At 39.9% G+C, this 12,052-nt stretch overlaps 1 protein-coding gene across 1 annotated transcript in view; it reads left to right on the forward strand.

Annotated features, from left to right (window-relative positions):
- Positions 1-423: 423 nt before the first annotated feature.
- LOC118929399 (tumor protein D52) overlaps positions 424-12,052 on the forward strand; it is a 288,249-nt gene continuing 276,620 nt past the window's right edge. Inside the window, exon 1 of the mRNA XM_036919454.2 lies at positions 424-720. Coding sequence (XP_036775349.1) covers positions 702-720 — 19 coding nt within the window. The 5' untranslated portion in view covers positions 424-701. The remainder of the gene's footprint in view (positions 721-12,052) is intronic.

Raw genomic sequence — 12,052 nt, forward strand, 5'->3', positions numbered from 1 at the left:
AGATCCCTATTGATAATTCTATCCTTTGGATAATTCAGTTCAAACATTTAATTCATTTCAGAGTGAAAAAGTCCTTATTACACGAAAATCTTATTACTTTGTCACGGAAAAATCCATACTACCTAATTTTTCGAGAGTGTCTTTGTAATTTTCGCCTCTGCTTATTTGCACCTAGTTACTGCAGATAACAAAAGTTACTATTTCTGTGGTAGGAGAACATGAAGAATATAAAGGGGAAAAAGAGTCATTGGCATTTCTAACTAGCCTTCCTTGTTTGCTGCTCAAGGAGCAGAGAAGAGGAGGTGCTCGCGGAGTCAGAGAAGGGGCATCCTCAAGGACTCAGAGGAAACTTTTGACATAAATAACAGGGTGGAATGCAAACGCGAGCCCGCTTCCCGAGCACGGGGGACTGTTCCCCGTCGCGTTCCCCTCCTCGCTCGGGGCGGGCTCCGCCTGCTCCCGGCCGGCCCGACCCGCCCTCCCGCGCCGACGTGCCCGAGCGCTCAGGTCAGCCGGGTCAGGTGGTTGGGCGACGCCCTGGGAAAGCGCTGCTCGCCGAGGGCGGGCGGCGCCGCGGCGCCCGACGCCTCCGGGGGAGGGGACTTCGCGAGAGTCGCGGGCGGAGGCGAAGAAGAGCGCGGCGCGGCCAGCGGGCTGCGGGCGGCGGAGGCGCAGAGCACGTGAGGCGGAGGGCTGGAGACATGGACCGCGGCGAGCAAGGTGAGGGCGCGGGTGCTGCTCGCACGGCGCCTCGGGGCGGCCGCGGGGTCCGTCCGAGCAGGTGCAGATCGCCCCTGGCCCGCGCCGAGCAGGTGCCCGGCCTCCCGGGCCGCGCCGCAAGTCGCGGTGGTCTTGCGGATCCGGATCCGGCGTCCTGCTGTGCCGAGCCGGAGGGAGCGGCCCCCTCGGGGGAAACGTGTGTGTGTGTGTGTGTGTGTGTGTGTGTGTGTGTGTGTGTGTGTGTGTGAGAGAGAGAGACAGACAGACAGACAGACAGACAGACAGACAGACAGACAGACAGACAAAGACGGAGAGAGACGGAGAGAGGGAACGTTCCGGGAGGTGGCGAAGGCTGGCGCCAGGCTCAGAGAGCCGGGCTGCGGATCCTGATGCGCTTTTGGAGCACACTGGAAAACTGGCTCTCGTAACTGATGTCGTTTCCCCACGGGAACATGAAATACCCCGCTTCCCACCCCTGTATTAAGACTCTGTGCTCTCTCCTAGTTAACATGGGTAGGATTTTTGGTGGAGATTGATCCTATGGCGATGGTTTTGGACGCAGATATTTAACATGCGCCATGTCCCAAATTGTGGAGTGGTGTCTGTGGGTTTATTTGGGATGGAGGGGAGGGAAGGGAGCTTTTCATAGTAAGGGTCTTTTTTCACCCGTCAAAGTGAAACTCACAGCACAAAACGCTTGTCACATTACTGTAGCATTGGACGCAATTGTTTTCTTAAAATTGCATATATTAAGTGCAATTTCTTAAAAAAACTGTAATAAGTAGAATCATTGTTTAAGAGATATTTGGCAATAGTAGGGCATGGTTCTCATTTAAATTTTGCTACATCCTATAGATCTTTGCGGATTATAACCCAGTAACTGGAACACGTATGCGTGGCACGCTTTTAAAAAGATAACATAAATGCAAAAAAAAAAAAAGTAACAGTATTAAGGTTAGTTTTTAACCAGTGGGGATAGGAATTACTTTTGTTTTGCGTTCCAACACAACAGTTTTCATTTTTTGCCAATTGCCCTCCAGTATTTTTTGTGAGTTTTTAATGTTAATAAAATATTCCATATGTTATGTTGTATTTTACATTCGATAACTTGTAAGAATCTTTGGAATCTTCCAACCCTTCCTCCCCCCCCCTCAAATTAATCTCACACTTAATGTATGAGCACTTATATTTTAAACATTATATACATTATGTAATACATATTTTACATGTATAATATATTGTATATATATGCACACATGCATAGTGTTGTGTGCATTTTAAATTTCTTGAGGTTAGAAGCATATACTTAATCTTTGTCCACAGTTGGGTAACATGGTGATTTTCACATGTAGACGTTTAGATGTTTGAGTCAGAAAACTCCTCACAAGTCTTATATGAAGGCCTAGGGGCCCCCATATAAATCAGCGTTATTCTGTCTGGTTTTTAAAGGGGGGCAGTGAGAATATCAGCCATTGACTATGCATATTTGTAGATGTCTTAAACTATCATAATTAACATAGTGATGTTTTTAGAATAATATATTTGGTACTTCCAAAGTAGATTAAATAGCTGTATTTGACTTAGGTGAATGGAGTGAGTAATTTTATTAGACTTTGTATTCTAGGTTGGCTGGTAAGAATCACAGTCACTGGTACCACAACATTCCAGTTTACTGATGCATTTCGCGTGTTTTTTTGTGGTCTTATTTTTTGTGTGTTTGTGTGTCTAAGATATTTTATACACTTCTTGGATTATAAGATGTGTTCTTTTTCCTGTCTCTAATTTTCAGTTGTTTTCTTTGGTTAGGATATTCGTCAGTCATGTAGTCCTAGTTTTTAAGTGTTATTCTTCAAGGGCAAGGGAAATCCATGCTCTTAAAGTGGACAGTCTGGAGACTTGGCTCAGAATAAGAGATGAATCCTCTGTTTTGGGGAGGTCAGCTTGCTCTGCAGCTTTGCTGTGTTACAACCACGTGGCTTTACACTTTTGGTTTCACCTATGTTTCCCTTTTGTCTTTGATCTGTATCTTCCCACAGACAAAGTAGGTGCTCAGAAATGTTTGTTGAGTGTCTAAAATGAAACGGGAAAGTGCCTAAGAGCACCTTTCGGCAGCTGGAACCTCTGAGGTCCCTCCAATGTGATCTCTTACTTCCCTTACTTCCCTGTACTTTTTTTCTCTGTATTTTCAAGAAGCACAGCTCCGTGGTTAGGTGGAAAAAGTTGCTGATAAGGTTGTGTTGGGTTTGGAAGGTTAAGTTTACAAGTAAGGTCTTTGGTAGAGTGGGTGGCTCAGTCTTCAGTGAATCCATAGTGAGACTCGAGGCTCAAAGGAAAAAGGGAACCTGGGATTGTAAGCCTGCATGTTCGCTACCACCTTATGTGGGCTGAGAGAAAGTTTGTAAAACTCTGTGATTGTCACTTGAATTGTGATTTTGGCAAAGGATTTAAAGCCAATTTTAGGTTCTGATTTTTTAATGTGCATGGGTTTTGTGTGTCTGTCCCTGAAAAATTCTAGATCCAAAATTAAATCCTCTACTCTTGTCTTAAATGCATTTCTCTATTGAAAATGTCTTCTTATACCCATCTCATATGAAGTTGTCAGAATCTATCCTTTGTTGCCAATTTTACTTAAAAGAGCTATAAAGTTTTAAAATTAAAAGTTTTCCTTGTGTTTCCAATGAGTTATTCTAATGCTTTTCAGTATCAGGCTCAGATTCTGTTTTTCCCACCTTCTCTTATACCCAGACTTTGTATACAATACTCTGCTTATATTGAGAGCTCACTGAACATCAAATGATTTAAAGGACACCTTTAACTGCATAGTGCCTCTCAGGAGTTTCTACTCATTAAGCCCAGTACATTTAACGTGTGTGATATTTCCTGCTTTGAAAGTGCAGTTTGGCATGCTAACCAGAGCATACATTGTGCAAAAAAACCTCCTGACTGCCTTTTATGGGGCTAAATAAATATTTATATTCTAGTGCTCTCTTATTGCCAGTAATAACCCATATAGTTTAGCACCATTATATTGAAGTGACAGTCACTTAGCCACTAAGCATTTTATCTATGTTTAAATTAAAACACCCCCCCCAAAAAACACGAAAAAGTATTTTTAGGGGGAGAGTAAGGCTGCTGGGCCAAAAAAACTGGGAAGAAGGGAAGGCTGTAAGAAAACAGGTACATAATATATCAGTATAATTTCAGCATTGTGATTATGCCTTAGAAATAACAAAAATGAGGGATATCACTTATTTAAAACTAAAACAAAGGTAGAGATGAATGGATAACAATTTTGAGGGTCTGCTCACCAGTCCCTGGGTGTGACTCTCACCCCAGTTCTTGGTTTCTTTGGTCAAGTCTCACTTTTCATGTGGTGCTAAAGTCTTTGTGAGCTTGCACTTGCTTCCTGCATTTATATTTATGTAGCAGCCTGCCCAGTTTCTAGGGGAAACACTGAGTGCTAGGTGGGGTTGTGATATATTACCAAGATCTCAAAACAGAATAATCTACGCATCCAATAAAAACAAATAATCTCACCATTCAAAGCAAAAAAGTGCACCACAATCCCTTGAACTTGTGTGCTGTGGTCCTTTTGTTGTATGCAAAGGTTATTGTATGTTCTTTGTGGGGTTAATTATTTCAGTTTTAATTGTTGACTGTTATAAAATCTTTCCTCTGAGGCTCTTCCAATTTTATTTAAACTGGGTGGGTAGCAGCTGTACAGAAACCATAATCTTAGCAAATTTTTATTAGAAAAATGTCCAAGGGATCAAGGGATTTCATGTTTAGTGGAAGTTAAAACAAAGCTTGAATTAAAAACACTTTTTGGTAGCTGAGAATAGCTGTTCACGTTAGGAAAGCAGTAAAAACAGATGGAAAAAGAAAATAAAATCACCTGTAATTACACTCTGAAATATCACTATTAACATATGGTTTATGCCCATCCCTATATCTACCCTTTTAAACAAATCATGAAATAATCTCTTAATTGAATATTTCATCTTATAACTTGCTCCCCTTCCTTTTTAACTAATATTTAAAAAATACACTAATCCAACATTATTTCAACCAGTGTGACCAGATAGTTAATGCATGATACAAAATTCAAAATGGCCCAAGGGTTGCAAAATGTAAATCTCCCTTTCATTCCTGTCTCCCCAGCTGTTTCCTTGGATAGCAGTGCCACTGTTGTTACCAGTTTCTTCTCTATCCTTCTATCCAGAGTCTGTGTACGTAGCTATACACAAACTTAGATTTCAATATATATGTGTGTGTATGAATGTATTTTATAGATTGTAGCACACAAATTGTTGAGCACCTAAGTTCCTTTTCTTAAATACAGTATATGTTTTAGAAATCATTCAACATAATGTTATTTAGAGCTGCTTCATTTTTTTTAAATTTTAATTTTAATCATTAATCTACAATTACATGAAGAACATTATGTTTACTAGGCTCCCCTCTTCACCAAGTTCCCCCCCACTTACTCCTTCACAGTCACTGGCCATCAGCGTAGTAAGATGATATAAAATCACTACTTGTCTTTTCTGTGTCGTAAAGCCCACCCCATATCCCCCCACATTATACATGCTAATTATAATGCCCCCTTTCTTTTTCCCGCCTTTATCCCTCCCTTCCCACCCATCCTCCCCAGTCCCTTTCCCTTTGGTAACTGTTAGTCCATTTGTGGGTTCTGTGATTCTGCTGCTGTTTTGTTCCTTCAGTTTTTCTTTGTTCTTATACTCCACATATGAGTGAAATCATTTGGTACTTGTCTTTCTCCTCCTGGCTTATTTCACTGAGCATAATACCCTCTAGCTCCATCCATGTTGTTGCAAATGGTAGGATTTGTTTTCTTCTATGGCTGAATAATATTGCATTGTGTATATGTACTACATCTTCTTTATCCATTCATCTACTGATGGACATTTAGGTTGCTTCCATTTCTTGGCTATTGTAAATAGTGCTGTGATAAACATAGGGGTGCATCTGTCTTTTTCAAACTGGGCTGCTGCATTCTTAGGGTAAATTCCTGGAAGTGGAATTCCTGGGTCAAATGGTATTTCTATTTTAAGCATTTTGAGGAGCCTCCATACTGCTTTCCACAATGGTTGAACTAATTTACATTCCCACCAGCAGTGTAGGAGGGTTCCCCTTTCTCCACAACCTTGCCAATAGAGCTGCTTCATTTTGAATGGCTAATTGTAGATAACTGTGCCATGTTAGGTACTGTAGTAGACTGTATTTCACTTGCTCTCATTTATGGACGTTCAAGCTTCCCTTAATATTTTGCTATTAAAACCAAGTTGTGTCAAATAAATTTGCATGTAAGTCATTTGATAAATGTGCCAGTATGTCGGTAGAAAGAATTCTTAGAAGAATGTGACTGTTCACTTTTGATTGTGCTAAATCCTGCTCAATGGAAGTGGTGCCAATTATACTCCACAGGCAATGTGTGAGCATCTGCTTATCTCCATCATGTGGCCAGGGTGTTGTCACACTTTTTTATCTTTGCTTATCTTACAGGGGAAAAGGCATTTCTCAGTATATGCTTTGTTATACATTTTCTCAATAAAAAGGTAGTTGTACTTCTTTGGTATGTTTGGGATTGTATTTCCTTTTCTGTGTAATGTCTGATCATATTTTGCCAGTTTTTCTACTCTGTTGTCTTTTTGTCTTGATTTGTAGAATATAGCCCTGTGTCCGTGATATGCCAAATAATTGCTAACATATTTTTTTCCTAGTTTGTGATTTCTTTTTTGACTTTATAGTGACTCTTTCCAAGCAGAAATACTAATTGATGGCTGGTTCATTTATAGTTTCTAGCTTTTGACTCATTCTTAAAAATGCCATTCTCACTTTGAGTTTATATTTTTATGGTTTTATTTTTAACATTTAATCTTTAATCCATCTGGATTTTATTTTGATATAAAGTGTGAAGGATGAATCTTAGTGCCCTGCACCCCCCCACTCCCCCACCAGCTGTCTACTTAATTACCCAGTTCCAGTCACTGATCAATGAATCTTTCTTCTACTGGTATAAATACTGTTGTCATAAACATTCCTATATTCTTTCTACTCCATTGATCTGTCTGTCTATTCCCAGCAACAAAACTGTTTATTATAGCTTCGTAATATATAAAAATGTCTGCAAGGACTAGTCTTCCCTGATTACTCTGTTTTTCTTTTATTAGATTTTTTTCTAGCTATTCTTGCTAGATTTCATTTCCAAATGAACATTAGCATCAACCCATCTAGGTGAAAATTCAACAGAGGTCCTATTGTATAGCTTTCCTTATCCTCCTTCCCCCCACTTCCTCCCTCCATCCTCCTCTTCTTTTTTTTTAGAGTTTGGTACTTTTCTTTATTGAATACTGCAGCAGATGTTCACCATGTTCACACTGTATATTACTATATATGCAATTTCATATTCTATTTTGGATACTAATAAGAATTTTAATACATCATTTAAAAAAGTATCTCCACACTGTAATTTTTGATGACTGTATCCTTTCACCATTTGATGTTTATTTAACTGTTTCTTTGTTGGACTATGGATTTTTTTTCATTTTAGTGATTATAATATACTTCAAGAGAAATTATTTTAAGGTAGATTTCCTGAACAAGAATAGGTTTTGGCTTTTGGTCTCTGTTGCTGAACCATTTTCTGGAAAACATAATTATCATTGTCTTTTATTTTTATTGTGGTAAAAAAACACATAAAATTTACCATCTTAATCATATATATAAGTATACAGGATCTTACTGCTAACTATATGTACCTTGTTGTACAACAGATCTCTAGAACTTCTTCTCGATGACTGAAATCCTGGACCCAGTGAATAATAACTACACGTTCTCTCTCCCATAGCCTCTGGTAACCACCTTTCTCCTTTCTGTTTCTATGAGTTTGACCACTTTATTTACCTCTTGTAGGTGGAGTCATGCAGTATTTGTCTTGTTGTGACTGATTTATTTCACTTAGCTTCATGTCCTCAAGGTTCATCCACATTGTCGCATACTGTAATTTCCTTTTTCAAGGTTGCATAATGTTCCGTTATATGTGTGTGCTGTATTTTCTTTGTCATCCTTTATTTTCTTTATTCATCCTTTAGTGAGCATTTAGGTTGCTTCCACCTCTTGGCTGTTGTGAGCATGGTGTGCAAATATCCCTTTGAGACTGTCTTTGCTTCTTTTAGGTATATACCCAGAAGTGGGATTGCTGGTTCATAGGGTAGTCCTAATTTAAATTTTTTGAGAAACCTCTATTACTATTTTCCATAGCAGCTGAATGGCTGTACCATTTTACATTCCTACAACAGTTATTTTAAAGGGAAGACAGAAGGCTGCAAGGGCCAAAAGACTAGGGAGCGGGGAGGCTGCAAGGGTTCTGTTTTCTTCACAGCCTCAGCAACACTTTTTATTTTCTGTTTATTTATTTTTTTGATAGTGGCCATTCTAATGAGAGAGTGAGATAATAGCTCATTGTGGTTTTGATTTGCATTTCCCCAATGATTAGTGATACTGAGCATCTTTTCATATGCTTATTAGGCGTTTGTGTGTCTTGGCCATAGAGAAATGTCTGTTTTGAGTCTTTTGCCCAGTTTTTGATCAGATTTTTAATTTTTTTGTCAAGTTGCAGTTCTTTGTATATTTTGGATACTAAGCCCTTATCAGATAGATGGTTTGCAAATATTTTCTCCCGTCCCTTTTCATTGCTTATTTCCTTTGCTGCACAGATGTCATTGCCTTAACAAAAAAAAAAATTATGTGGCTTATAGGTGGAAAAGTCCATATCTTGTCATTTAAAATTTCTCCATTTACTATATAGGCTACAGATGTTATTAGCCATTTGTATTTTCCTCTTGAGATTATTACTTACTCACTTTTTACAATTGGAATCTTAGTGTGTCTTTGCCTTCTCACCCTACACCCTCCCCCCATATAAAACCTTTGTGTTTGTGGTGAATATTTAATTTTTCAATTTTTATTTTCATTTTGATTTTGTTGAATCTTTTTGTGTTCTTTTTACTAACAAAATACCTTATTAAGAGCAAATATTTTCTAGGTGATATTTTTTGGAGTAACTTGTATGGCTCTGGGTAACTTTGAGTACTTCCTTCTTGTGTCTTTGTGTCTTCTCTCTTTAGACACTTTTGTAATGAGTATTAAAATAGATTTTAGAAAAGATCATTAATTTACATGCCTGCCTTATAGGAATGGCGAGTGTGTTTCAAGTTACAGCTAGGCAAAATGTAAACTTCAGTTTAAAAAATTATATAAAATGTGACTTTGATAAAGTTTTGGACTGGGAATTTACTTAATAGGATCAAACTTCACACATTGTATTCTGAGGTTTACTGGTGGTATCCTGGTGTGGAAAGGAGCTTATGGTGCAATCAGTAGGGCTGTAGGAATAAAGACAGTAGTTTAAACCAACTGGCTAGATCTCTACTTGGCTAGAAATGAAGTGTCCCTAGAGCAGAGGACTGTTCTTATACTTGTATTCCCGACACTCAGTCAATGGTGTATATAGTGGGTACTCCATAAATATTTGTCATGTTGCTCATATGTTCACTGGAAAGATTTCCAGCATAGAGTCAGATGGGATTAGATAGAAAAGGCTAAGAATTAGAAAAAGATATGGCTTGGAACAAGAATATATGTTCCAAATATGCTTATGGTTTTATCTGTAATCATTGGAAATCTGGTCTGTAAATAGAAGCCAAACTGTCACTTAACTTCTGAAGTATGTATGTATGTATGTAAGAATGTGTGTGTATACATATATATAGAAGAAGAGACAATGTATACATATATATAGAAGAAAAGGATGTTGGATGTAGTGCTCAGTGAATACTTTCACAAATACATTTTCCATGCTGTTCTATCAAATTTAGTTATTTGCTTCTAATGTGTGTTGAGCTTAAGAGGCACGAAAGGTCTCAGTACATTTTAGAAGAAGTTCTCTCTGAAAGTAATGGAGAAGGGCATGGGTTATTGCAAGGGCAAAGGTTATGTTGACAGTGGTGAGAAGTTCTTGCCACTGGTTAACCAGAAAGAAAATTCTGTAAAGAGGGACAAAAGCAAATGTTTTGGTTGTCTGGGGCATTAGCGAAGGGATGACAGCCTTCCGTTTTCGTGTGTACCAAGTGTATCACTTGGTGTATCTCTGTATGAGAGCTCAGGTGGTGTTGATGGTGACAGCGGTGCCACCTGGCTGGGCAGAGCTCTAACTTTTCCACATGGTGTTTCATTCAGTCTTCTGGCGTTTCTGGGCAGTAGGACATTCCAGGCATTATTTTCACTTTGTGTAGAAGGAAACAGAGGCTGAATGATCACAACTTCCCCATACATACTCTGCAAGATGTGGGGAGTGTTACACTTTGTTCCACACTTTTTGTCCCTAAGAGAATAACCTGAAGTCCAAGGAAAATTTAAACTACATTTGTCTACCAGCTTAAAGGGCTGGGGACACGTCACCCTTTTTAGAAATGTTTCCTTCCAACGAATTAAAACAAACCCGGAATCTGAAGGGACACAGCTTCAGCCTTGCATTATAATTAACTTTTCCAGCTGGGATTTTACTAGGTCACTTTTAGAAATATTTCTCCTACCACCAGCAACAACATTTGCTGAGTGTTTTCTGTGTGCCTGGTTCTGTGCGAAGTGTTTTTATGTTTCATTTTTGAAAATCTTCACAAGCCAGTGAGCAGTGCTCACGATGTCCCAGCTTTACAAATAAAGAAAGTGTGAAGGGATGGAGTAATAACTTCTCCAGGGGCACGTAGCTTGACGCAGACAGATCTGGGTTTTAAATGTGGGATATTTGGCTCTAGAGTACATGTGCTTATGCAGCATATTCTACCTCGGGTTTGTATACAATCTCCCTTTTCCTTTCAAAGGTATTGTTCAAGAGAGCAGCATGTTGTGGGAGCAGCCAGGGCAGGGAGCATCAAGGAGCTTATCTACACCAGGAGATGGCCATGGGTCAGTCCTCATGCATTGAACTGATTGTAAATGTTGAGGGCAAAGAACACTGGGCTTGAGGTTACATCTGGGTTCAAAATTTCACTTCATCATTTTCTAGTGATGAAATTGGATAAGTCACTAAACCTCTTTGAGGCTAATACCTCAAATATTTGTGAAAATTAAACAAAAATCTGTGACTAGCACTGGTGCTCAACAGGTACTGATTCTGAAACTGAATAGTAGATTTTTCTGTAAAGTGTAAACTCAGTGTTTCCCAACTCAAATGAAACATTTAGAGACAAATATGATACGATGCCTGCCCTCAAACTCTCAGGCCGGCTAGAGGAACAGACCCTATAACAAGGCCAGTACAGTGAAGTGAGAGTTGTGAGGGCTGCATAATGGACTGAGCAGGAAGTAGGCAACTCTGGCTGGGCCGTCAGGAAAGTGGCCTTTGGCCTGGGATGTGAAAGCTAAGTAGGAAGCTTTGTAAGTGGTAAGAGAAAGAAGGGTGAGAAAGGAATTTTGAAGATGATTCCATGTGTACAGAGGTGCAGAGGCATGAAAGGGCAGAAACATGTTTGTGAGGCCTTGAAAATACCCTGTGGCTGGAGTTTGAGGTGGTCACTAGGGGAGCATGAGCAGTCTCGTGTGCTAGGATCAGGAATCAGAACCGTGTTCCATGGGCGATAAACCAATGGCAAGTGTGTGGGAGTTTAGTTTTAGAATATCATTTGGCAGTTGTGTAGAAGGTAGGTGGTGGCACTGTATTCCACACCAGAGATGGGAGTCCTGGATTTCTGAGAGATCTCTGGGTTAGAGTGGGTCAGATATGGGGTGGAGGGCAGTTATCTGAAGATAAAGAGTAGAGAAGGGCTTTCAGATTGCATGGAAGGGGAAGTGGGGTAGAAAACATTGAAAGAAGAGCAGATTTGGGCGGGAGAGAATGAACTTAGTTTGGGGTATGTCACATTTGAGGTCTGTTCTGGTTTTCCAGAGCTGCATAAGAAACCACACCAAAACCCAGTGATTTAAAACAACAGCATTTATTATGGTCACAGATGTGTAACTTGGGCAGGGCTTGGTGGGGACAGCTGGTTTCTGCTCCACTCAGCCTCAGCCCAGAGGGGGCAACTTGGAGCATGAGGCTAGGGTCATGCCAAGGCTCCCTCACTCCCATGAGGGCTGGTGACTGTACTGGGAGGACTCAGACAGCCGGGGTTCCTTGGGCACCTGTGTCTGTGTGTGTGGTCATTTGCTGAAAGAGCACCGATCTGTTTGATGGTGGCCAGTTGCTTGCCTGTATTGAATATTGTTTTTTGCTGGGGACCTTGCCGTTGATCCAAGAGCCTTAGGATGC

The sequence above is a fragment of the Manis pentadactyla genome, chromosome 3 (genome assembly GCF_030020395.1).
Source record: "Manis pentadactyla isolate mManPen7 chromosome 3, mManPen7.hap1, whole genome shotgun sequence".
Taxonomy (NCBI): domain Eukaryota; kingdom Metazoa; phylum Chordata; class Mammalia; order Pholidota; family Manidae; genus Manis; species Manis pentadactyla.